General features: G+C 37.2%; 1 protein-coding gene across 3 annotated transcripts in view; it reads left to right on the top strand.

The window, feature by feature from the left end:
• GSK3B (glycogen synthase kinase 3 beta) overlaps window positions 1–27,849 on the top strand; it is a 260,978-nt gene that overhangs the window by 136,264 nt on the left and 96,865 nt on the right. For all 3 annotated transcript variants that reach the window (XM_025375802.1, XM_025375801.1, XM_025375800.1), the window contains exon 3: window positions 5,434–5,517. In XM_025375802.1, coding sequence (XP_025231587.1) covers window positions 5,434–5,517 — 84 coding nt within the window. The remainder of the gene's footprint in view (window positions 1–5,433; window positions 5,518–27,849) is intronic.

Below are 27,849 nucleotides of genomic sequence, written 5' to 3'. Positions count from 1 at the left end.
TTTTTCCCATGTATGTGATGAGTAATTTCTCTGTTGTTCTTCTCATGGTTTTTTTTTTTTTTTTTTTTTTTTTGGCGGCTTCAAACTGTTTAAATGTGATATGCTTAGATGTTGATCCCTGTGTTTATCGTATTTGGGGTTCATTGATCTTCATGGCTTGATAGATTAGTGATTTTCATCAAATTTGGGAAATTTTCAGCCATTATTTCTTCTAACATTTTTTTCTCCTTTCTCTTTTTCCATTTCTGCCTTTACACATATGTTGATATGTGTGATGTTATCCCAGAGGTCTCTGAGGCTCTGTTTATTTTTCTGCAGTATTTTTTCCCTCTTTGTTCTTTCTGTTGGACAATTTCTATTTCTTTATTTTTAAGTTCACTGATTTTTTTTTTAATGCCATCTCAAATGTTCTCTTGAGGACATAGTGAATCTCATTTTTGTTATAATGTGTTTCAACTCTAGTTAACTCTCGTGTTTTAAAAGTTAACGTTTCTTTATTGAGATTATTTGTTGTGCAATTGTCATATTTTTTCTTTAATTTTTGAAATATGGTTTCCTTTAATTTTTTTAACTTAATTATAAATTATAATAGCTGCTTTGTATTCTTTATCTGCTAAATCCAACAGCTGTGCCCACCAGGAGTTAATTTCTGGTGACTATTTTAACCTGATTATAGGGCAACTTCTTCTGTAGTTTGCATGTCTCACAATTTTTTTTCAATTGGGCATATTATATAATATATTATAGCAACACTAGGTTCTGAATCATTTTTTTGAGACAGGGTCTGGCCTGTTTCCCAGGCTGGAGTGCAGTGGCATGATCTCAGCTTACTATAACCTCCACCTCTCGGACTAAAACCATCCTCTCACTTGGCTTCCTGAGTAGCTGGGACTGGTGGTACATGTCACCACGCCCAGCTAATTTTTGTATTTTTTATAGAGATGAGGTTTCCGTGTTGCCCAGGCTAGTCTTGAACTCCTAGGCTCAAGCGACCAGCCTGCCTCAGCCTCCCAAAGTGCTAGGATTAGAGACGTGAGCCACTGCGCCTGGTCTGATTTTTTTTTTTTAAACCTCCTGACAAATGATTGTTTTGTGTTTTTGTTTTGTTTTTAAATAACTAACCTGTACATAATCTGTAGAACTGTTCTCCCCAACAGATAGAAGCCCTAGAATTCTGTGTTAAAATTTTAATTCTAATTTCCATTTTTAAACCTGATTTTCTAGGATCAACTCTTTGTATAGCTTCATGGTCAGCCAGTTATTGCTTAGAGATTGTGCTTAAACAACTTGAATTTTTTTAAAACTTTCAGCTTTTTTTTTTGAGATGGAGTTTCTCTCTTGTTGCCCAGGCTGGAAGGCAATGGTGCAATCTCGGCTCACTGAAACCTCCACCTCCCAGGTTCAAGCAGTTCTCCTGCCTCAGCCTCCCGAGTATCTGGGATTACAGGCATGTGCCACCAAGCCCGGCTAATTTTGTATCTTTAGTAGAGACTGGGTTTCACCATGTTGGTCAGGCTGGTCTGCCACCTCAGCCTCCCAAAGTGCTGGGATTGCAGGTGTGAGCCACCGCACCCAGCCACTTTCAGCATTTTTTGATGATCCTATGTGTGAGTTGGGAAGTGTATTCAAAGTTCTGACAGTTTTCACATCAGCCTTGGCTTTTACTTTCTCTGGAGCTCTCTTGAGCCTCCCCCTCATATGTGCACTGACTGTCAGACAGGTGCGTGTGGGGAGCTTATTTAGGCTCTCTGTGCCTCTCTCATTTCCAGTATCCCCTTATTAAATTTCTGGGTATCCTTCTAGTCTGTCATTTTCTCCAGCTGGGACTACATTCTCATTTTAGCAGAGCTGTGGGCCTTTCCCCTTTGTATCCTTCCAAATTTGCTATTTTTATTGCCAGTACCACTAGGCATGGGTTTTTGCTCTCTATCCTAAATGACCATAGCCCTCTGGTTTTCACTGGCAACACTGCCCTGGGAAAACTGCCTCACTGATTGAGTTGGGTGGTTGTAGGGGGACAGTAGCATCCCTTGGCAAAGAAGGCCACTTTCCTCTACTGTATTGTCATATCTAGCAGCTTTTTAAGAAAAAATTCTTCTCAATTTGTTGTTGCCTTTGCTTAGTTTCCAGAGCCCTGAAGTGATTGTTTTCTTCAGTGTACTTCAGTTTTATAAGTATTATGGGGGAGTGGATTTGCTACCCTCGTCATTCTGCTATACCTGGACATCTCTCTTCAAACTTCCTAACCCCTTCGGACCCTGTGTCCCCTACACCCACTTTAATTCAATCTAGTCAGTTTTTTTCACCATTGTTCTACTGAAACCATTCTTGTAAGAGTCACCAACATCTTGCATTTGTCATAGCAATTGTCATTTTCCTGTTTTTATCTAGCCATTATCCTTCTGGCTATTTCTTGAATATGCCAAGCGCACCACTGAGTTTTTACATTTGCAGTTCCCTGTGACCATCTTCCCTAGATCTTCACATGGTTCTTACCTTTATATCTTTTAGGTTGATGTTCATATCTTAAACTGCTTCATAAGGTTTTCTCTGGCTTCCTTATGTAAAATAGAGATATTTCTAAAGTAACACAATAGGAACAGAAGAGTAAACATAGATGAATATTTAGGTCCTTATATTTGCTTCACTTAATGCATCTTTCAGTAGCTTTTGATATAAATGGCCACTCAGTTTTTCTAAAAAATTTTTAACATGGCTTCTAAGATAAGATTCTTTCTTATTTTTCTTCCTGCTTTATTAACTACTCTACTCTGTCCTCTATTTTTCATTTCATGAATTTTTTTTCTGTATGAACTTCTTCCTTAGGTGATATTGTTAGGTACCCTTGCTTTAAATCTCCTTTATCTAGATGACTCCCAAATGCATTTTTCCAGCCTTAGCTTCTACCCTGACCTCACGTGAACATCTAATAAGGATTTCAAACTTAATAGATAAAAAACAGAACTCTTGATCTACTTTTTCCTTCAAACTTATTGTCTTAAATTTTTAGAATGCTTTTTTTTTTTTTTTTTAAACGGAGTCTCGCTCTGTCGCCCAGTGCTGTGGCGCGATCTCAGCTCACCGCAACCTCTACCTCCTGGGTTCAAATGATAGAATGCTATTCTGCAAGGTAAATCTGATTGTATCACTTTCCTGGTCATAACCTCCATTAGCTTCCCTTTACATTTAGAGTGAAATTCAGTTTCTTACCGTGTTTGATGAAGGTTTATATGATCTTGTGCCTGCTTACCTCTCTGAACATAACTCCTACCTCTCTGAACTTAACTCCCACCTTTCTCTCTCCTTACTCAGAATGATGCAGCCACATTATCTTTCTGGCTATTTCTTGAATATGCCAAGCCCACCACTAGGTTTTTACATTTGCAGTTCCCTATAACCACAGTGCTCTCTCCTCAGATCTTCACATCGTTCTTACCTTCATATCATTTGGCCTTGTGTTCATATCTTAACTGCTTCATGAGATTTTCTCTAACTTCCTTATCTAAAACAAGACATTTTTAAAGCACCACAATAAGAAGAGTAAATATAGATGAATACTTAGGTCCTTGTTCTTGCTTTATTTACGCATTCTTTTTGATCAAAAATATTGTGCACAATCTTATACAACTTCTGTTATCTGGGAATTTAATACTCTGTTACCTTGGTTAATGAGTCTGGAAAAGTAAATAACTTATTTTAACATAGTTGGCTATGTTAAAAAATCAATCTTAATAGCTGTATGTTATGAGAGGAATGAGTATTGATTTACTAGCAGTTCTCCCTCAAACCCAGCTACCTAAATGTGAATTCACAAAGTATAGAGGCTGGGCGCTGTGGCTCACGCCTGTAATCCCAGCACTTTGGGAGGCTGAGGCAGGTGGATTGCCTGAGGTCAGGAGTTCGAGACCAGCTGGTCAACATGGTGAAACCCCGTCTCTACTAAAAATATTAAAATAATTAGCTGGGCATGGTGGCAGGCCTCTGTGATGCCAGCTACTCAGGAGGCTGAGGCAGGAGAAAACCCAGGAGACGAAGGTTGCAGTGAGCCGAGGTCATGCCATTGTACTCCAGCCTGGGCAACAAGAGTGAAACACTGTCTCAGACAAACAAACAAAGTATAGAAATACTTCCAGAAATAGCTTCAATTTGGAATGGAAATGGACACAATTTTGAAGTCTGTAGTTTTCTGTGTTCCTCTCTCTGAACCAGTTAACACTTAAGAGCCTGTTGTCAGTTATTTGTTAAAGTAATTGTACTATACTTTCTGACTCACTTTCTGTTTGCTTTCTGACTTTCTGTTTCCATAATTTTACTAACAAGTAATGGAATGAAAGATTGATACCTTATAAAAGCATTTTAAATACCATTGTACACATAAGCCCAACTTTGAAAGGTCGGTTTAAAGGAACATTCACTTCTGCTCTCATCTTCTAAGAACTAGAAGCCATCCTACTCTTCCTATTCTAGGATAGCTGTCTTTACCTGCTTCTTTGGTCCCAATGCATCCTCATCCGCATCCTTCTTGGCCTCTTTTCTAACCGTAACACCATTTCCTTTCCAGATTCTTAGGTATATACTTTATATTTTCTAGCTCTTCTAAATCATTACCTTAAAGCTTTATTTTTTTGGCTAGAAAGCTGGCATTTTGGTATTGTTTCTGGTTGTTATGTAATTTGTCCTTCATTAACTGGATTTCTGACAGTCAAGTATATTGTTGGACTATAATAACCTCTTTGTTAATGTACAGTCTAGTCAGATTTACTGCTGCAAAGTCTGTGGTATGAAGAAATCATATTATTTAGTGATTTCTTTTTTTGAAGAACGAACATAATTTTGAAGCTTCCCAAAGGGAAAATAGTTTTGTGTGGTCACAAATCTATCAGGACTGTATGATTTCTTTTCTTTTCTTTTTGAGATGGAGTTTCGCTCTACATTTCACTTTTTCTAAAACTTAGCAACTGAGCTCTTTTCATGGAGTTGATGCTCGGTTTTTTTGTTGTTTTCTTTTTTCTCACTGCATCTTAGAAAACAAGATCGGGTTATTTGTGGTAAAGTAACAGTTTTTACAATTTTGAATTCATCGAAGACTGTTATTTTTGTGAAATATACAAATGCATTGCTAGAAAGATGAAATTTAAAAAAAGTAAAATATGGGTCCTAATTCTTATTATCATATTCATAGATACCAATTTATTCTCTCATTGTTATAAAAACTCTAAAAACTCTCAATTTCTGTATTTGTCTTATTGGAGAGCAGTAACAGATATTTCATGGACTAGTAACAAATATTTTGCAGATCAGTACCAGTCTACAGATCACACTTTTAGTAGCGTATCTAATTTTATTGCTTAATGTTATTTCAGAAGCATCTTATTCACTATGATGAAGAGCTGTTATCTTTTAAAAATATTTTTTTATGTGTTTCCTTTTCAGAACCGAGAGCTCCAGATCATGAGAAAGCTAGATCACTGTAACATAGTCCGATTGCGTTATTTCTTCTACTCCAGTGGTGAGAAGGTAGGTTTGACACAAAGTGTGTACTGAACATTGTGATAAATTTGTTATTTTTCTAGAAATTAATCTCCCTTCCCCCCATAAGACAGTTTTGCTAATGGAATGGAAAAATTCCAAAACACTAGCCCCAGCAATACTCAGTCCAAGATATGGTCATTGAATATCATTAGTTATATCAGGAAAGCATTAGTGAGATAAAGGGAATGCACTTGTAAGAATTTTCTTCTTCATGAAAGCATCTATCTTCACTTCTCGAGAAAATCTATATACTTTTTAAATTTTTTTAAAGACATCTATGTTCCTTATGTGCTTACGCAGCCCTCTGATAGTTTACCTATTTATTGCAGGGAGGAAAATTAAGTTATTTTGTTAAGTGAAGTTGGTAAGAGGTGAAAAGGTAGCAAGAGGACTTTGGTAGGAACAGAATGAGGGTTAAACATTTGGAAGCAAGTTGAGCCATCCTTGCTTGGCCAGTGAAAAACTTGGAAAAGATATATTGCCGAGCTTACTTTAAGTGATCCCTATGTCTGATCACAATGAATTCTGTGAAAGCAAAGGGTAAGGAAGACTTTGTGCTGCTAATAACTCCCCAACCCGTCTTTCTCTTCAGAAGATGCAATAATCAATGAAGTTGGAGCAAAGAAAATAAATTTTGCTTTTCCTTGGTGTCTTTATTTTTCTGCCTGCTGCTATCCTTTCTTTCTTTTCACTGGTTTGGAGTGCATAGGCAGGGCAGGTAACAAATCACTTGATTCTTTTGGCTAAATAAATATGACTTTGGATAACTTCACTTGGTATTTTGGACTTCAGAGTTCATGCATGTAATATCTAATGTTCTTAGATCCATAATACTTGATTTCTAGCTCAGTGTTCTTGTTACTTTATGTAACTGTTTTCTAGTATAACAGTTTTTAGCCATTTTCTATTAAGCTTTTTTTTTTTTACGGCAAATATTGCCTGACAACATTTTCTATTAAAGTTTATTTAGATTATTTCCTTAGAAAATCTTTTTTTTCATTACAGTGCCTATTATATAGGAAGATGTCAATGTATTAAGCCCGAATTTTGATAGAAATGTCTACAGATGTATAATTGTTGCGTATATACACATGTATTGTAACTAATACGTTTTAACAACTATAGTTAACAAATTGGCCCTTTATTGACCCTTGCTTTTCAGTTGCTCTTTTTTTTAGTTTAAATGATACCTCTGGTTTACTAAGGATTGTAAACCCTCATAAGTATTAGAGCTTTTTTATTTCTAAACCCCGTTACTTGGTTCATACTACTTTTTTTTTTTTAACCTACCAAATGGCCTATTATTATCTTTATTCTGATCTGTTTGGGCATGTGTTTGCATTTTTCTGTCTCTTCCTAAGTAAAATTATAGAGCCTCTGTTATGTTCACAAGTATGTTCTTTATAATGGAATTTTGCATATTCATTTTGTTGTTGTTGTTACTAGATGAATCATGATACTCCTGGGTAAGAATTATGTGTTCCATGAACTGCTGGATTACAATAGATTCATTTGAAAAAAGGCCTCCTCCCAGAGTTCTTAAACATTTTCTCTTTGATTACTTACTTCAATGTATATAGCATTCCTTATATACTAGGCACTGTTTTAATGCTTTACAAATATTAACTCCTTTAACTCTTAAGAAGTTGAAGAGCAGAAAAGAAAGACTATCAAAGCGTTTGAATGCGAGGCACCTGATGGCTTACTTGTCTGGTTTTGGTTTGGTGGAAAACTCCTGTCATAGTCAGCTCTTACCCTGACTCAATCCTTCACTGAGGGTGACAACTGACTGTCTCTTATCTGTATGCCCCAGAGGATAATTTCCTCTTTGCTGCTGTTCTCAGTTTCTTACTTATCTTAAAGGTTCTTACAGATAAAGAGCAATTAGAAGTCATTAACAGAGATTAACCTCTATTATAAAATAAATAGACCTTCTAATATTTTCTTTATGTCAGAACTTTCTCTTGAGCTTTGTAAATTTTCCAAAGTTAAAAAAAAAAAGACACCTCCTAATTTTGGGATAGCTTCATTAAAAACAAAAAGGAAGAAGAAAAGAAAAGTTGTGGTATATTGCTGAAAATAATGGTCCTTCTTTGTCAAAAAAAAGAGGAAATTTTTCTAAGATGTACAGAAATACATAGGTTCAAGACTTCCCATAGTCTCCCAGCCACCAAAAGGTAATTTCTTTTTGCCCCACTCATAATCTCCACTTCTGAATTATTCTGGCAGGACTAAGATATCCTTCAGGAGACCAAGCAGTAAACTGTTTCTTCCCATAGGAGAAGATGGATTCTTTTCTAGGGTTGAGTGCTCAGGTTAGTTATTTTCAGTTCAGTTCTAACTTTCTTGGAATAGGTTGCTGAGAGTATTCACTGCTGTTTAGAAAGTAACCTAAATGTCTGTGAAATTCTTGCAAATCCTTGAAGATGATTTATCTTGGAATATGGCAGTCCTATATTTGGTAGGCATTTTTCTAGCAGAAGCATCATGTATTGCTTATGTGTATTATGTATGAGAAGAGTTTTGGAGGAAGAAATAATAAATTAATCATTTGAGATGTTTATGACACATGCAAGTAGAGATGCCCAGTAGACAGATACATGTGTGACTTCATAGATGGTGGTGGTGGCTCTAGGTGGAGAGGTGACATTGACAAAGTAGGATAGAGAGGGTGTGTAGCCATGTGGAGCTTGGGGAGGGAGGAGATATGGAGTGCTGTTTGAGGCCAGGACAGTGAAAAGCCAGCAGTTTGGCAATATTTATTGCCTTCTGTTTCTAGAATTTGTCAAGGGGTGACAGCAGTGTTCATTTGAAAGAACTGCAAGGAAACCGGTGCCTTTAGGTGAGATTCAGGTTTTCTCTAGGGCAAAACGGTAAAAAGAACCCTCCAGGAAGAGATTGAGGTCATTACTTGAGGTTTCAGTTTTCTTTTTGAGGTGTCTTTTGAGGTTTAGGTGAGATCCAGGTTTTCTCTAGGGCAAGACAAAAAGAACCCTCCAAGAAGAGATTGAGGTTATTAGAAACTTTCTTTTGAGATTTTTGAGGGAGTGTTTTGAGAGGGAGATCGGTGATAAGAACATGAGCCTGCAGTATATTTGAGGAGGCAATTAGGGAGATTAGTTGAGGACATTGTGAAGATGAGAAAAAATAACTCCTTGTTTCAGGATTAGAGAGATGAAAGGCTTGGTTAGGTTCTAGAATAGATGACTTCAAATGTATTTGGGAATTTAAAAAAATTCTCTCATTCTCTATAATCATCTCTGACTTTCTTTCCCTGGCTATTTTCTATCAGTCTCTTTCTCTAGCCCCCTTTTCTCCTTTGTCTTTAGTCTCTCTTTCCCTTTCTGGATTTTTCAACCTTTCACTGTAGGCTCCAGGTCTCTATCTTTCTGTCTCTAGGTTTTTGTCCACCTCTCTTGGTCTATGTCATCCCCTCTTTTTGGATTTCTTTTCCCTCCATATAACTCTCTCTTCTCTCTGTCTCTTTCTTTCTTGTCTCTCTCTTCTCCCCCACAGCCTTTTTCTCTCTGTCTCTCTGTCTCTCTCCCTCTCTTATTTCCTCTTTATGGGTCTCCATCAACCTCTTTCTCTGGGTTTCTATACTCGTCTTTCAATGGGATTTTACCCATCCCACTCTCTTTCTGATTGTTTCTAAATCTTTATATGGGTTCTCATCTGTCTTAAATCTCCTTCGTTGTCTCTCTTAGTGTCTCTTCTCTCTGGGCCTCTATTACTCCCTTTTTGGAAAATGTTGAGGAAAACGACTAAATTATTCACTACCACTATCCTGACCTTTGACTTCAATTCTGTGTATCTTTTTCCATATGCACATGTTTATATAGGTGTATGCATAATAATTTATGATCTCATACAGATTTTTTTTTCTTGCCTCATAATATGTATAGGTATTTTGGTTATCTAATATTTCATTGTTGTGCTATATAATATTTTATCTATTCCCACGTTGTTATTTTCAATTTTAGAATTGTAGCTAAGCTACCCTGTGGCCTTTTAATAATTTTTGTCTGTAAGTACTTTTGCAGCTCTGGGAGAATTAAAGTAGGATTTCTGTAATAACAGGCATGTTTTACATTTCACTGACCACAGTTTGACTTGAATATATGTCTATTTTGATAACCTTCTTTTTATTGTATTCTGCCTTTTGCATTTTAAAGACTTTCTTTAGGAATTGTGGATAATCAGCTTTTAGCCTGTAACAGGGGATAGGGGTAGCCAATGTAACTAGAAGAAAGAGGAATTAAGTCAGGACAGAGATTAGAGATGTGAACTAATTAGCCTTAGTTTTCTGGTTGGAATTATTAATGTTTGCTGTAGTAACTAGAGCATCATGTAGTCAATTCATATACTCTATGTTACCCAGTAGTAACTAACTCTGATTTAGTTTAGAGTAAGTAGTACCTCCTCTCTTTACCTTCCCATTAGAGAAAAATGGGATATTTGAGTGTTTTGAAACTCTGGGCTTATAATTTTGTGAATTTCAAGTATCTTATAGAATAGTCTTTCTCTTTTTTTGATATTTGGCAGTAGAAACTTTCTACATCCCCAGTGAAATCTTACGAAGACCTCTGATAGAACATATAAAAAGCAGAGTTGCCCTAGTTGAAGCTAAGGTGTGGAATCAGCTGATTTTGCCTTTTCTGAGTTATAGCTTACCCCATAGAACTCTAGGACTCTGAAGGTCATATGATAAAAGCCATGTTATAAGCTGGGTCTGGTGGCTCACGCCGTTAATCCCAGCATTTTGGGAGGCCATGGTGGGTGAATCGCCTGCGGTCGGGAGTTTGAGACCAGCTTGGCCAACAGTGAAATCCCATCTCTACTAAAAATACAAAAAATTAGCTGGGTGTGGTGGCGGGTGCCTGTAATCCCAGCTCCCCGAGAGGCTGAGGCAGGAGAATCGCTTGAACCCGGGAGGCGGAGGTTGCAGTGAGCCGAGATTGCCCCATTGTACTCCAGCCTGGGCAACAAGAGTGAAACTCCGTCTCAAAAAATAAAAAATAAAAATAAAAACTGTATTATGTCTATACAAGATCCTTAAGTTTTATTTCAATCAATTACTAGTTTTCTGTAAGAAAAACTTCTCTAAGTAACTTTTCATGTAAAAGTTTTTTTCCTTGTGATTCATAGATTACCAATAAAGAGAAAAACCTCTGCCTTCTACTTTGTGAGAGACTGTTCAAATAACAAAGATGACAGTTGATTTTATTTCTCATGCCACCTTTGTTCTATTGATAGTAATAGGGACCTGTGCCAAAAGGGGAGGATTGTACCACTGCCTCTGGTATCAGGGAGCAGAATGCTGTGCTTAATTTTGCCTGTCTACCACTAGCTCTGGAGAGGAAAGGATAGGGGTGACATATATGCCAAGGATTCATTCTGAAAAGTAAAGAGGACTGGCTTTGTAGCTAGAAATATTTGGGTTTGCATTCCATTTTTGCCACTTGATAGTAGTATGACTCTGGGCAAGATACTTACTTTTATAAGCCTCCTCCCCGTCATCTGCACAGTAGGGGTTTTGTAAGGAACAAATGTAATAATGTTATCAAGTGCTTATTATAGTACCTGGCATATAATTAACACTTAATAAACATTAATTTACTATTTTACCTATTATTGTGTTTATTAATAGCAAATATATATTGCACTTTCTATATGTCAGACATTGTCCCGAGCCGTTTACATATTTTATAACTGACTTAAACCTCATAGCAACCCATTAAAGAATGGGTTTACAGAACAACTATTTTATAGAAGCACTATTTTGTAGAAGAAACTGACACAACAGTAGTTAAGAAAGTTACCATACAACTACTAAATGGCAGTGTTGGGAGTCAGCTCCAAGTAGTCTGACTCCAGAGTCTGTATAGTATGCTGTAGTGTTTAGCACAGAACGTACATTCCTCCAGAAGCAGTGTGCTAGAAATAGAACATTTAAAAATATCTTAGTAAATTATCAAACAAGGGGAGATTATAATATTAATAGTAGTAATAGGCCGGGCGCGGTGGCGCATGCCTGTAATCCCAGCACTTTTGGGAGGCCAACGCGGGTAAATCACCTGGGGTCGGGAATTTGAGACCAGCCTGGCTAACATGGTGAAACCCCATTTCTACTAAAAATAATAAAAAAATTTAAAAAAAGTAGCCAGGCGTGGTGGGAAGCGCCTGTAATCCCAGATACTCGGGAGGCTGACGCAGGAGAATCGCTTGAACCTGGGAGGCGGAGGTTGCAGTGAGCCGAGATTGCGCCATTGTAGTCCAGCTTGGGCAACAAGAGCAAAACTCCATCTCAAAAAAATAAATAATAATAATAATGATAGTTGCAGTACTAGTAATAATGGTAATTATAATAATAGCTTAAAAGTATGTGATGCTATATGCCGGGCATTAATCTGAACACTTTACTTATATTTACTCATTTAATCCTCACAACAGTTCTATGAAGAGGAGATGGAGAGAAGTTAAGTGACCCGCCCATAGAGTGATTTAAACCAGTATTTTAAATTTCTAGTTTGCAGGAAGTATGTGATTCTCTTAAAATAAAGATTGTGCGTTTTTTGGAGGGAGCTAGCTTGTGTGTTTTATTTGATTTTCAAAGAAATCTCTGACCCCCAAAAGATAAAGTAGAATTATCAAGCCATTCACCCAAGAGCCAAGGAGATATAGCAAGCTATGTAAATATTTATAAATATTTATTAGAAATGTTTTGATGAGATTTGAGCCCAGGCAGTCTAGCTCTGGATTCCATTAACCTTCCCTGATACCACCACTCTTAATTTTAGTATATGTTTTACTTTTAGTAAAGAACTTTTATCAGAGGCTTCTAAAACTTGTATGTATGTATATGTACTCATTTCTAATTCAGTTTTAACTTTTTTGAGAGCAGGTATGTGTGCATATGGTTATATTAAGGGATGAAAGAAAGAAAGAAAAGGCCAAGAACAGTTCCTTGTTAATTTTGAAGCAGTATAGTATAAAGAGTCAATTTGGGTGTGAATAGTGACTCTGCTGTGTACTGGCTATGTGTCCTCAAGCAAGTTGCTTAACCTTTCTCCTTATTGCTGAAATGAGGATAGTGTATGTATGTGTGTGTGTATGTGTGTGTATATATATACACACTTGTGTTTTATATATATTTTTATATATATATACTTGTGTTGTATATACCCTGTGTATACACACACACATTTATGTTACTATGAAAATAGTGGCCATGTAAGTAAAATGTGTATAGTATCGTGTATGAGTTTTTCTTTCATTACCTCTAACCATTAGTTCTTGCTGTTCCCTAGGGTTTTATTCTCCATTTTTCTTTACTTTCATACTTATGCTGGGCCATATTCTCAATCCTCGTGACTTCAGTGACTCTCTAATGTTTATCTTCAGTAGAGGTCTCCCTGATGAACTCTAGAGCCTCAAGTTTTAGTACCAACCAGAAGTCTCTACCTGGAAGCCTGAGCCGTCGCATTTAGCATGTTAGAATTTAAGACTCCCCTTATCCCTGCTATATATCAGTTATTAAAATAAGAAACCTGGATGTTATCCTAGACCTTTTTGTTGACTTATTTGAATCTGTTCTTTCTATTTCACTGATAATGCTGCCTTAGTTCAGGCCCACGTTATTTCTTATCTAAACTCTTAGTGATTTCTCTTCTAGTACATACCTTTACTTCCTCCCCACCCCTAAACAGTATTTTAAAACAGGGATAAATCATAGATTATTCTAAACAATTAGAAGAGACAATATGGGTCATTGTCTTAAGAATTTATTGTCTGGGTTTACCAAAAGCTTTATGTGAACAAATAGCATTGAAGATGTTGGACCATCCCTCATGTAACATGGCAGCAGGCAATCTTTCTGATTGTATCACTTCCTCACTTACCTAAAAGGTAAATTCCTTATTTCTTAACATGATATACAAGGTCTTTGAACATCTATATCGTGACCTTACTCGACTCATCTCTCCTTTTTCACAGGCTATCTATGTTCTAGCCTTGCCCAAAGTATGTGCAGTTGTCAGAGTATGTTGTATTATCCCTGTTAATGCAAATACCTTCTGGAATGCCTCTTTCCTACCCTCCACCCCTGCTCTATTTTTGTTAGTTGAGTTCTTTTTCATTGTATTATCTCTGCTCAAAAGTAGCTCCATCTGATATCTCACTATTTACTCTACCCGGCCCCTTTAGCCCCAAAAGCTTCTCTCTCCTTGGAATATCTTGCACATACTTCTTTTATTTTTTTAACTAGATCTTTTTACTAGGTTGTGTAATTCTCAACAGCATGGTGAAATTTTATTTTGTTTCTTTAATGCTTAGCCCAGTGCCTGAGACAGTGTGAAGTTGGATATGTAGATTTATTAAAAGCCTTCTAGATAGTTCCAGAAAACTGAGAGCTAAAATAGGCTCAGCCCAGATATTAACATTTGTTTTTTGAAGTATATTAAAATTTATTACAGGTATTACAATAACTATTTCTATAGATTGTGTTATTGTAAAGGAATTGTTTTCTTAATTTTCCTTTTGGGATATTCATTGCTAAATATCAATATATAATTGTATAGAGTTCAAGAGCATTAATTACATATATGATACAACGCAGCTATCACTGTTATTTTTAAAACATTTTCATTTTTGTTATGAAATGGAATTGGAGTTTATCAAATGCCCTTTTGGTGATAATTGAGATGATCATGTGGGGTTTTTTCCATCATTTTATTAGCAAGATATATTACATTGATTTTCTTATGTTGAACCACTGTTGTTTTCCTGAGATAAAGGATTATACCCCAATCATGGTCATGGGGTATAATCCTTTTAATATACTATTGGGTTTCGTATTCTGGTATTTTCATGAGGATTTTTGCGTTTATATTTATAAGGGATATTGGTTTGTAATTTTTCTTTCTTGTGATGTGTTTATCTGGCTTTGGTGTAGGGTAGTGCTGGTCTTGTAGAATCAGGTAAGAAGTGCTCCTTCCTTTTCTGTTTTTTTAAGAAGAGTTTTAGGATTATTATTAATTTCTTCTTTAATAAACCGGCAGAAGTTACGACTGAAATCATCAGGTCCTGGACTTTGTTGGGAGGTTTTTTTCTTTATTACTAATTAAATCTCTACTTGTGTATATGTTTGTTAAGATTGTCTGTTTCATTTTGAGTCAGTTGGATAATCTGTGTGTTTGTAGGAATTTGCCCATTTCATCCAGATTGCCTAATATGTTAACATATGATTTGTAGTATGCTGTTTTCATCCTTTTTGTTTCTGTGAGGTTAGTAGTAATGACCCCACTTTCATTTCTGATTTTAGTTATTTTTCTTCTTTTTATTTGTCAGTCTATCCCTACGTCTAAACTCTTTTAAGGGTTTGTCAGTTTCGTTGATTTAAAAAAAAAAATGCTTTTAGTTTTTTTGATTCTATTGTTTTTCTGTTCTCTGTTTTATTCATCTCTGTTCATATATTTATTATTTTCTTCCTTCTGCTAGCTTTGGGTTCAGTTTCTTCTTTTTGTAGTTCTCCGGTTGTAGAGTTAGATTAATGATTTGAGATCTTCTTTCTTAATGTAAGCATTTACAGCTGTAAATTTCCTTCTGAGCACTGTCTTTGCTGCATCCCATAAGTCTTGGTATTATGTCTTAACTATTTAAAATTTTTTCTTGTTTAAGAGTATTATCTTAGTTTAGTGCTGCTATAAAGGAATGCCTGAGGCCAACTAATTTGTAAAGAAAGGAGGTTTATTTAGCTCACAGTTTCACTTGCTAGAAAGTGAAAGCCTCGGGCTGCCTCCACTCATGGCGGAAGGTGAAGGGGAGCCAACATATGCAGTGGTTACATGGCCAGATAGCAGAGAGGTGCCAGGCTCTTTTTACTAACCAGTTGTAGTGGGAGGGAACTCAGAGAATGAGAACACATTCATTACCGAGAGGAAGGCACAATTCCATTCATGAGGGATCCACCTCTGTGGCCCAGATACCTCCCATTAGGTTCCATCTCCAACACTGAGGATCAAGTTTCACCATGAGGTTTAGGGGGACAAACAATCCAAACTATAGCAAGTGTGTTGTCTGGTATCTTCTTTGAACCATTGGTTGTCTACAGTGAATTGTTTGATTTCCACACATTTGTGAATTTTCTAATTTCCCTTGTGTTACTAATTTTTAGTTTCATTTCATTGTTGTCAGAAAAGATACTTCACATGATTTCAGTCATTGAAAATTTATTAACATTTGTTTTGTGGCCTAATATATGGTCTATACTGCCTAGACCTATGCTCAGGTGCAAAATAATGTGTTCTCGGCTATTTGGAGTGGCCATATTCTATATATGTATGTTGGGTCCTGTTGGTTTACAGTGTTGTTCAAGTTTACTGTTTCCTTATTGATTTGTCTTGATGTTCTGTTCATTACTGAGAGTGGTATATTGAAATCTCCAACTATAGTACAGCTGCCCATTTCTCCCTTCTGTTCTGTTAGTGTGTTTGTTTCATGTATTGGGGGCTGTCTTGTTTGGTGCATATGTGTATATAATTGTTATATCTCATTGATGAATTGATTTTTTTATCAACATATAATACCTGAGGCTGGGTGTGGTGGCTAACACCTGTAATCCCAGCCCTTTGGGAGGCCAAGGCAGGTGTATCACCTGAGGTCACGAGTTTGAGACGAGCCTGGTCAACATGGCAAAACCCTCTCTCTACTAAAAACACAAAAATTAGCCAGGTATGGTGGTGTGCACCTGTAATCCCACCTACTTGGGAGGTTGAGGCGGGAGAATCACTTGAACCTGGGAGGCAGAGGTCGAAGTGAGCCGAGATCGTACCACTGCACTCCAGTCTCGCTTTGTCACCTAGACTGGAGTGCAGTGGTACGATCTCGGCTCACTTCGACCTCTGCCTCCCAGGTTTTATATATATATATATATATATATATGTGTGTGTGTGTGTGTGTGTGTGTATATATATATATATATATTTTTTTACCTGAAGCCTTTTTTTTTTCCTTGCCACTGTTCTGGCTAGAGCCTCTAGTACAGTGCTTACTAGAAGAGGTAAAAGCAGACATTCTTGTTCTTGCTCCTGATTTTAGGGGCAAAGCATTCAGTCTTTCATCTTTAAGTATGATGTTAGTCTTGGGTTTTTCACACATGTAATGTTATCAGTTGAGGAAGTTCTCTTCTATTTCTAGCTTGTTGAAGCATTTTTATGAAAGGGTGTTGGATTTTGGCAAGTGCTTTTTCTCTATTGACATGATTATGTGGTTTTTGTTTTTATTAAAATGGTGTTTTATATAAGTTGATTTTTGAATGTTAAATCTACCTTACATTTCTGAGATTAATCTCACTTGGTCATAGTGTATAATCATTTTTATATGTTGCTAAACAGTACTTTGTTAAGAATTTTTGCATCTATATTCATAAGGGATATTGATCAGTAGTTTGTTTTGTTTTGTTTTTGTTTTTCTTGTCATGTCTTTGCTTTTAGTATCGGGTAATAGTGGCTTCATAGAATGACATGGAGAAGTATTCCCTCTGCTTCTGTTTTTAGGAAGAGTCTGTGAAGAATTGGTTTTAATATCAATTAATAGGAACTATTTAGATAAATAGTGTAGAACTGGTGTGTGCCAAGGAGTACAGAGTATTTTAAAGACTTGGTGATGTTTAATAGCACAGTGTGTGTAGAGGAGATACAAGTAGTTTGAAATTGCTGATATATAAAGTTGGGGTAGTGGGGATGGTAGTGGAGATGAGGCTAAGAAAGTAGAAGTGGGTTCATAAATGATTAGGTCAAAGTCAGCCTCCTAGTATAAAAATAATTTTGTAGGCCGGGCATGGTGGCTCACACCTGTAATCCCAGCACTTTGGGAGGCCAAGGTGGGTGGATCATGAGGTCAGGAGATCGAGACCATCCTGACTAACATAGTGAAACCCCGTTTCTACCAAAAATACAAAAATTAGCCGGGCGTGGTGGCAGGTGCCTGTAGTCCCAGCTACTGGGGAGGCTGAGACAGGAGACTGGCGTGAACCTGGGAGGCGGAGCTTGCAGTGAGCAGAGATCACGCCACTGCACTCCAGCCTGGGCAACAGAACAAGACTGCATCTCAAAAAAAAATAATAAAAATAATAATAATTTTGTTGTCATTGTTGTTCTTTTTCAATTAGATGAAAACCCCAAATTACAGAAATGGTACCTTGTTCAGGTTGACAATATACAATTCTCCCCTCTTTTCCTCTCTCTTTACCTTGCTATATGAAAATTACTGATAGAAGGGAATTTTATTCAAGGAAATAAAGTGATTACCTGTCTAAGCTCACTTGGTCTGCCTTCCTTAAAGTTTTATGTTGATGTCTTATTAAAGTGGTTTATTGATTATCTGGATGAAACTTGACTGATGAAATGCTAACATTTTCAATGGAGTGTGACCTAGAGAATGAATATATAAGTAGTAATAAAGCTCTTGAGTTTGAATTATCAGGACCTCCTCATAAAATATAAATGTTACTAACAGCAAATGAGGTGGTAATTATCATCTCAAAAATAAAGGAGTTTCTTTTGAATATCACTTGTCATCTGTTTTTATGTTATTTTACTATTTCAGCAAAACTAAAATGTTATTATATGCATATTATTTTAAAAATTACAGAATGGAGTAAATTAAAATGAAATCTTTTTTATCCTAGTCCCTAAATTCCCTAATCCCACTCTTAACAGATATAAATTTCTTATATGCCTGTATGAGCACATACATTATATGTAAATGTAATAACATATTATATTATTTTGGAGCATGTTCCCTCTTTACCAACAATACAGTAATAGGGCCTTTTATGTCTATAGGGACAGACCCTGCAAAGTTTCCCCTGTTGTTAAGATATTAATATGGTACATTTGTTACGGTGAGTTAGTTATTATAGTTTATTCAGATTTCCTTAGTTTTTGTCTAGTGTCTTTTGTTTTGTTTATGATCCCATTTGAGATACCACATCACATTTACAAAGTAGAAGAAAGAATAACACATTGAGGATCACACATTACAATGTAATGAGATGTTAGTGGTCTTATCTTACTTGCCTTTTCACCGTGGCAGTTTCTTAGACTTTACTTGGTTTTGATGATCTCAACACTTTTGTGGAGTACTGGTCAGATGTTTTGTAGGATGCCTTACTCTTGGAGTTTCTCTGCTTTTTTGATGATAAAACCAGGGTTACAGGTTTTTGGCAAGAAGACAACAGAGAGGTAAAGTGTCATTTTCATCACTTCGTATCTAGGACACATGCTTTATGACTGCTGTTAACTGACTTTCAACACCTGACTGATGTAGTGTTTAGTTTTCTTGACTGTAAAATTACTCTTTACCCCCCTCTTTCCATACTTTATTCCTTGGAAGGAAGTCACTATGCTGCAGAGACTACACTTAAGGTGGGAATTATGCCCCTGTACTTCTTTTCCTTAATGGTGGAGTAGCTACACAAATTATTTCAATTTATTTTGCATAAGGGACATATCTCTTTCCCCCCATGTGTTAATCTAGTCATTTATTTCTATCAGTGTGGATTTATGGATATTTATTTTATTGGCCAAATTGTCCCAGGTTTGGCCATTGGGAGTTCTGTCAGCTAGCTCCTGTGTTTCTTTTTTGTTTATTTCTTTTTTGTTTTATTATTATTATGGTTATTATTTTATGAGAGAGTCTTGCTCTGCCACCCATACTGGAGTGCAGTGGCTCCGTCTCTGCTCACTGCAACCTCCGGCTCCTGGGCTCAAGCGATTCTCTTGCCTCGGCCTCCCGAGTAGCTGGGATTACAGGTGCCTGCCACCACACCCAGCTCATTTTTGTAGTTTTAGTAGAGACGGGGTTTCACCATGTTGGCCAAGCTGGTCTCGAACTCCTGACCTCAGGTGATCCGCCCACCTCGGCCTCCCAAAGTGCTGGGATTGCAGGCGTGAGCTACCGCGCTTGGAGGCTTCTGTGCTGCTTTAACATACTATCATGTGGGCTTTTTGTTTTATTTTAAAGCAAGTTTTTGTTTTCTGGCACTATAAGATAATGACATGTAGATGTGGTGTTTTTAATTCTTGCTCTTCACAAATTTTATGAATGCATGAGCATGTACACACACAGAATTGTTTTCATAGACGTAATCCCTAAAAGTGACATTGCTGAGTCTAGTTGGGGGGCTCTGTGTCTTCACTTCTGAATTAATGTATTAACCCATTGCCTGCCCAAAAGATTGCATGAGTTTGGACTTTCACAAGAATTGTTATAGTTCATATTGAATGATGATCTATTTCGATACTTAGTTTTCTCAGATTGAATTTTCTTTTTAGTTTGATAGATGAAAAATTCTGGCTTATCACTATCTTTATTACATTTCTTTAATTATGTGTGAGGCTGAGCATTTTTCCTGACCATCTGTTAATACATATTTCCGTATTTTCTTTCTTGGTTTTTTTGTTTGTTTGTTTGTTTTGCAGGGAGTGGGGATGAGCAATGGCATGATTTTGACTCACTGCAACCTCCGCCTCCCAGGTTCAAGCAATTCCCCTGCCTCAGCCCCCGGGGTAGCTCAGATTACAGGTGTCTGCCACCACATCCAGCTAATTTTTGTATTTTCGGTAGAGGTAGGGTTTCATCATGTTGGCCAAGCCGGTCTCGAACTCCTGACCTCAGCCTCAGCCTCCCAAAGTGCTGGGATTACAGGTGTGAGCCACCGCACCCAGCTCATATTTCCATGTTTTCTATTTGAATGCTGTTTTTTTCTTATTGACTTCCAAGTACTATTTGTACTTTAAAGAAAAACAAATCAGGCTTTTGCCATGTGTAGCAGAAGTTTATTTACTTATTTATTTGCCAGAGTGTCATGATTTTTTTTACTGGGTTTGTGCGAGTTTTTTTCTTAAGGTAGTATAGATGTTTTATAGTTCTGTGTAATCAAATTGGCATTATTTTTCTCCATGGCTTAGCTCTTTTGTCTTCCAAGATTTGCAGAAATACCCATGTTTTCTTCTGGCATGTTATTTTCCAAAAAAAAAAGAAAAGTTGATAAGTTTAGTGTTTATTTTGTTTTAAGGTGTGAGGGATGAAACTTGGCTTAATCATTGTTGTATACTAGGTGCCTACCCTTTCCCATTTCCTTCCCACAACCTCTCAAGCAAAAAGATATTCTCTTTTACCTAATCCACACACTCTTTGCTATTAATACTATATTCTCATCTCTAGCCAGCCTGGCATACCCATCAGAGAAAAGATAGCTGTTTTGAAGATTTTTGCCAGTTGGAGTGCCCAACCCATTTCTGATGAGAATCCTGGGTTACCGTGATGCTGCATTTGATGTCTTATTCCTGGGATCTCTAATATGTTGCATTGCATTCCATCAGATTTTTAAAATTATATCATGATTCTATTTAAAAATGTAGCCTCAAGTCATTTTATTTCCTTGACCTCAGAAGTTATCTGGAGATAACACATCATACTAATGTGTTTTCCAAAGGTAGGGTGGAGTTATCTCAGCTGTTGTTGTTACATGTGATCAAAATTTTATCACTTAAATTTCTTACTCAGTGTGTGGTATTAATGTGGAGTTCATAGAATAGTGGTTATCAGTGATTAGAGAATAGTTTATTAATAAAAGTAATGACTAGGAAAACTGAGCCATAGAACTACTCCCTAAATTATACATTATGTAATTTTTTTGGAAGTTTCTAAGTAAGATCCACTTTGTATAATAGCAGATTTCTTTCAAAGGACTTCTGTCATTGACCCCTTTGCCAGTGTTTTGGAAACCTAGTATCAGTTATTTGAGGTTAGTAGTTTCTTGTGTTAGTGGACTCAGTGTTTTCAGCACCTGCCTCCCAAATGATACTGTGTGTTCTATTTAGGTTTTTTTTAAATTTTATTTTTGTTTGTTTGTTTTTGTTTTGTTTTGTTTTTTGAGACAATCTTGCTCTGTCACCCAGGCTGGAGTGCAGTCGCGTGGTCTTGGCCACTGCGACCTCTGCCTCCTGGGTTGAAGTGATTCTCATGCCTCAGCCTCCTCAATAGCTGGGACTACATGTGCATTGCTACCACGCCTGGCTAATTTTTGTATTTTGGGTAGAGATGGGGTTTTGCTATGTTGCCCAGGCTTGTGTCAAACTTCTGGGCTCAAGCAGTTCACCCACCTCGGCCTCCCAAAGTGCTGGGACTACTGGTGTGAGCCACCGTGACTGACCTATTTAGTTTTTAAAGTTTGCAATTTGTGAGTATTCTAGCGTTGTGTCTGATAATCCAAAGGAGAGAGATTACATTAAGGAAGTAGCAAGTCTGAGATGTTTCAGAAAATTATGAGTGCTAGAACTGCTGAATCCTGGTCTTTCTTCTCAAAATATTAGCATCTTCAGCTTCCTTAATTATGTTGTGCAGGAAGCTTCAAACAAAACTATACTTTGGAACTGAAAAATACTACTGTTTTCCCTACATATGTTGTTTCCTAGGGATGGACCCTCGGGGGTTATTCCCTGTGGCTATTTATTTTACATTAGAACATTTATAAATTTAACAAGAGCATTTATTGGTGCCTTCATATTTCCCATAGTGTAGTAAATTAGATTGTTCAGCCTGTAGCAGACATGGTTTCATTAACCTTCCTTTGATGTATTCTGCCGTGTTAATATTATGAATAAAATATGGGGCCAATAAAGAAATATCATTACTTCCAGTGCAGCATGAGCTGTACAAAGTGGAGTGGAATTATCTTCATTGATTTGAACACAATACTTTTGTAGCCTAATGTTGCATGATGTTTTTCATTGGTTGCGTCTCAATGTTGATTCTCTTTGAGTTCTGTTCAGTTATACTACTTTAATTTCCAGATGTATTACTGTCAAGTTTGATCTGGAGTTTCTCTGTTCTCTCATTCTCAATAATAGTTTGATTTTAGTCATAGGGCCTTTGTTAAATTTCATATTGTAGGTTTGGTTTATCATTCCAGCCAAGTTCTTTAAATTTTTATTCAGTGTTTCATTTTAAGCCATTCTTCCTAGGTTTCTGTCAATCTTAGGTGGCTGTGTTGAAATCAGAGGTTATAAATTGACAGCCAAATCTATCCCATGATGTGTTTTATTTGACAACTTTGTTTTTATTTTTTAAACTAGAGTTTTGTACTGTGTGATTTATCAACTATTGCCCCTTATTGCATTACACAGTTTGGCTTCACACTTTTACATTTGTTGCTTAGCTGTTGATGGCATTTGCTTTTGCAACCTAAAATAAATGAAATCGTTTATAAAAATATTGATTAGGACAAGGGAAGGACATAGCTTATAGTCTTATAACTGGAAACATCTGTTGAACTTGGCATTCATCTTTTAATCTTACATATAGTTTAAATATACAAAAATAAAGAAATATATGTGTGTGTGTGTGTGTGTGTGTGTGTGTGTGTGTGTGTGTGTGTTTGTAGGATACAGAATTTCACTCTGTCATCCAGGCTGGGTTGCAGTGGTGCCATCACGGCTCACTAGCCTTGACTTTTGGGGCTCAAGTGATCCTCCCACCTTAGCCTCCGGAGCTGCTGTGACCACAGGCGTGCACTGCCAGGCCTGGCTAATTTTTTTTTTTTTTTTTTTTTTTTTTGAGACAGAGTTTTGCTCTTGTTGCCTAGGCTGGAGTGCAATGGCACGATCTTGGCTCACAGCAAACTCCGCCTCCCGGGTTCAATCCATTCTCCTGCCTCAGCCTCCAGAGTAGCTGGGATTACAGGTATGCGCCACCATGCCGGGCTAATTTTGTATTTTTAGTAAAGATGGGGTTTCTGCATGTTGGTCAGGCTGGTCTCAAACTCCAGATCTCAGGTGATCTGCCTGCCTCGGCCTCCCAAAGTGCTGGGATTACAGGCATGAGCCACCACGCCCGGCCGATTTTTTTGTTTCTGTTTTTTGTAGAAATGGTGCTTCCCTGTGTTGCCCAGGCTGGTCTCGAACTCCTGGACTCAAATGATCCTTCTGCCTTGGCCTCCCAAAGTGCTAGGATTATAGGCATGAGCCACCATACCTGGTTCAGCCTTTATATTCTTACCTGTTAGTATGATTGTTTAGTAAATGAAGTAAATTGGAATGTAGTGGTATACACATCTCAAGGTTGTTCATAGTGTATAACAATCAATTTAGTAAAATAGATCATTAAAATCAAGAAACTTAGTGATTGAGTAATAGTTGAAAAAATGGTTTTGACATCTGTGTTAATGACCTTTCTGATACCTGAGACTCCCCATTCTTTGAACTCTATTTAATACAGCAGTCCTTTTCACACCAATTGAGCATTCTGTTTATTTGTTCTCTTTTTTAGACCTCATTTACAATGGGAACTGATTCTCTTGAATTTTGATCTCTGCATTTTTTTTCTTTTAGCCTTCAGCATTACTCTTGTTTCCCCTAGTTTTGCATATCATCGTAAGAAATAGGATCATCACACATAACTCATTCAGCTTACATTTCTTTCCTTTTCCATAATGCCTAATCACTTATTTTAGATTTAAAGGAAAAAAGATACTGTTTTAAAGGATGAAAATAGCTAAAACTTGAGTATTGTGTGTTAGGTAATGTATTTAAAGAATTTCACATTGATTATTTCTTATAATATCATGACAGTTCTTTAAAATAGATACTGTCATTAGCTAAATATTACAGATGAGGAACTGATGCTTAGTAAGGTTAAATAACTTGCTCATAGTCACATAACTCCTAGTAACAGAATTGGGACTTCTATATAGTTTTATATGACTCATGCTAATCTTACTTCTTAATTACTATGCTATATAGTTTGTCTTTGTCCTTGTTTCTTCCTTCTCCTGATTTTCTAGAATCTTGCTTCTTCAGTTTCAGTTATCCCTTTTCCCTCTTTTTTGTTTTTTTGATATGGAGTCTCGCTCTATCTCCCAGGCTGGAATGCAGTGGCATGATCTCAGCTCACTGCAACCTCTGCCTCCTGGGTTCAAGCCATTCTCCTGCCTCAGCCTCCCAAGTAGCTGGGACTACAGGCGCCTGCCACCATGCCCGGCTAATTTTTTGTATTTTTAGTAGAGACGGGGTTTCACCATGTTAGCCGGGATGGTCTCGATGTCCTGACCTCATAATCCTCCTGCCTCGGCCTCCCAAGTGCTGGGATTACAGGCGTTGACCACCACACCCGGCCTTTCTTCCTTTTTTATAACTTTATTCTACCCTTGTCTACTTAGCTTACAAATAAATTTGGGTCTCTTTCAGCCAGTAATATCTTTTAGCCAGTAAAAAATGCAAACAAAAACCCAGCGGCAATGTTTCTTTGACTTTGCTCCCCTAGAGTTACCAACTCCAGTTCTTTGTTTACTTTCATCACCAGAGACTTTGTGAGAGTAAATTGAATTAACTACCTCCTATTCCTCACCTGCTACCTGCTCACTCATGAACCAATAAAGCTTGATTGCTACTGGCACCAAGGTCTGAAACCTCTTTTTCCAAGAGCATCACTGAACCAAGATATACCAAGATATTGGGTATAGATCGAATAACCTATTTTTAGTCCTCATCCCGTCTGCTATTGAAATGTTTCACAGTTTCACCTCTCACCGTTAGAGAAATTTCAGCTTTGGATCATCGATGTTAATCTTTCCTTGCTTTCTTGTGCCTCTTAGTTTTTTCTTCATGTTTGCTAAGTCCCCTATGTTACCTGCTTCTTAAATTTAGTGTTTTTCAGGATTCCATACTCAGTCCTTTCCTTACTCTTCAACTCTGCGTCGTCTTCTTAGGTGAACACGTCTATTCTCATGGCTTCAGCTATTGCCTGAATCTCAAGCTGTACTCCACTCCTGCTTCCTGAGTTTTGCCTTGACCTCTGTTTGCAACCACCTATGTAATATAGCTACCCAGAGTGTTCTGAGATTCATTAAGTAAAAGTTCAGATAATTTTTCCTTCAGACCTTTCTACTCTTTTTGCTTTCTATGTCTCATCACCTACTTAGTTGCCCACACTTTAAAACAATTAAATTAATCCCAGTCTCTTTGTTTCTTGGGTTCTCTATTAGTCTTATGTTCAACTAGCCAGTATACCTACCCTACCTTCTCCCTGCTTTAAAAAAAAATCCCTATTGCCTTATGCCCTGATCCAGCCTTTGGATTCTTGTAGAAGGTTTCCAGCTGCTTACCCTGCATTCATTCTCATCTTCCCAAGTCTCCTCCTCTCCATATCCATTTTCTATAATACTGTTTGAGTTAAAACAGACATGTCAGTTTGTAATCTAATTTTTTTCTTCAAGCTTTATTGATATAATTGAAAAATAAAAATGTATATATTTACAGTGTACAACATGATTTTTATATGTGTATACATTGTGAAATATGTAATACTAACTTTTAAAGAAATGCCCATTGCCCCTAAACTTAATTTAGCCAGCAAATATTTACTGAGTACCTACTGTGTACTAGGCACTATTCTACATAGAGATAGAGCAGTGAATAAAACAGACAAAAGCCTTTGCCATCATGGAACCTTGTCTAGTCAGAGGAAGCAGATAAAATAAACTGTGTGGTTAGAAAATGTAAGTTTCATTTACTTGTGGTAAGTTTCGTTTATAAAGTGGGAAAGGAAGATGGGGAATGTGGAGGTGGAGGAATGAGTTGGAATTTTAAATGGAATGATTAAGGAAAGCCATACTAAGAAGGTAACACTTTAACCAAAGATTTTGAAGGAGTTGAGACAAATGAGCTTTGAGCATGTCTGGGGGGAGAACATTCTAGGTTAAAGGACTAGAAGCCCTGAAGTACAGAATCCCTGAATGTGAAAATGTACCATATGTGGTCAAGAAATAGCAGAGAACTAGCTTGGCTAGAGAAAAGTTAGCAGTGAGGACAGCAGTGGAGTAGAGGAATAGAGGACAGAAATAATGAGATGAGTGTGTAGTATCTTATAGACCAATTAGGTGTGGAGTAGAAGAGATACAGTCTAATTTAACTTGATTTTAGTTGATAGTAGACTGGAAAGGAATAAAGGTAGAAGCAGACCATTTAGGAAGATATTACAGTAATCCAGGTGAAAGATGATAGTGGCTTAGACAAGGGTTCTAGCAGTGAAAATGATGAGTGGTTGGATCCGGATAAATTTTAAAGGTAGAACCATTCATATTTTCTGGCATTTGGCTATGAGGGTGTGTGTGTGGGTATAGGTGTGTGTGTGTGTGAAAGTGTAAGAGAGAAGGGGCTGGGAGTTGATTTAGGATGATTCTAAGGTTTTTAGCCTGAGCAGTACCAGATACACAGTTGGATATACTAGTGTGGAGTTAAGGGCAGAAGTCTAGGATATGTGTATATATTTATAATCAGTATATAGTAGTATTGAGCCATTAGACTGGATGAGATTATCAAGGGGAAGTGAGTTTAAAGAATAGAGGAGGTCTGAGGACTAATTCCAGGGACCTTCCAATTTTTAACAGATCAAAGAGAATAGGAGGAAGTAGAAATGGAGAAAAGAAGAGTTGTCTGTAGGGTAGGATGAAAACCAAAAAAGTACAGTGTCCTGTGAAGTGAAGAAGGTGCTTCAATGAAAGGAACATGACTGACTTTTCCAAATGGTAGTGCTAAGTCAAGTAGATGAGAAGGGTAAGATGATGACTGAAAATTGGCTTTGGATTCAGCAACAAGGATATTGTTGATCTGGAATAATTTTGGCATAGTGGTAGTGAAATTCTGTTGGCGTAAGTTTTAGAATAGGAGGAGAGAGGAATTAGAGAAAGTCAGCTTAAGGAGAGGAGGCAGAAATATGGATAGTTTGTTTGTTTTTTCAGATGGGAGAAATAATAGCGAGTTTATGTGCTGATTGTAATGTTTCCACACGGAATAATTAATGCAGAATGACAAAAAAAAATTCTGGAGCAATGACCTTGAGAACAGGACCATTTTTGTTTTTGTTTTAACATGTAGCAATGTTTGCCTTAGGAAGGAGCTGGGTTAGCTTATCTCTAGATATAGAAGTAAAATAAGAGTATACGGAGATAGATGCTGGTAGGTTAGTGCTTGTAGTGATGCAAGCAAGGCCATCTGTTGAGGCTGAGGACAGAGAAGGGGTGTTAGAGGTTGAAGAGGAGGAAAGAAGAAATTAAGTGGTCTGGAAAAGTGGATGGACCAGGAAAGTGTATAATTATTGCTGGACGAATTGATTTTGAGACAAGTTGTGGCTCTGTCACCCAGACTGGAGTGCATGGTTTGATCTTGGATTGTTGCAACCTTTGCCTCCCAGGCTCAAGCCATTCTCCCACCTCCTTCTCCCAAGTAGCTGGGACTACAGGTGCATATCACCACG

The sequence above is a fragment of the Theropithecus gelada genome, chromosome 2 (genome assembly GCF_003255815.1).
Source record: "Theropithecus gelada isolate Dixy chromosome 2, Tgel_1.0, whole genome shotgun sequence".
Taxonomy (NCBI): domain Eukaryota; kingdom Metazoa; phylum Chordata; class Mammalia; order Primates; family Cercopithecidae; genus Theropithecus; species Theropithecus gelada.
This window is presented reverse-complemented; position numbering and strand designations above follow the sequence as displayed.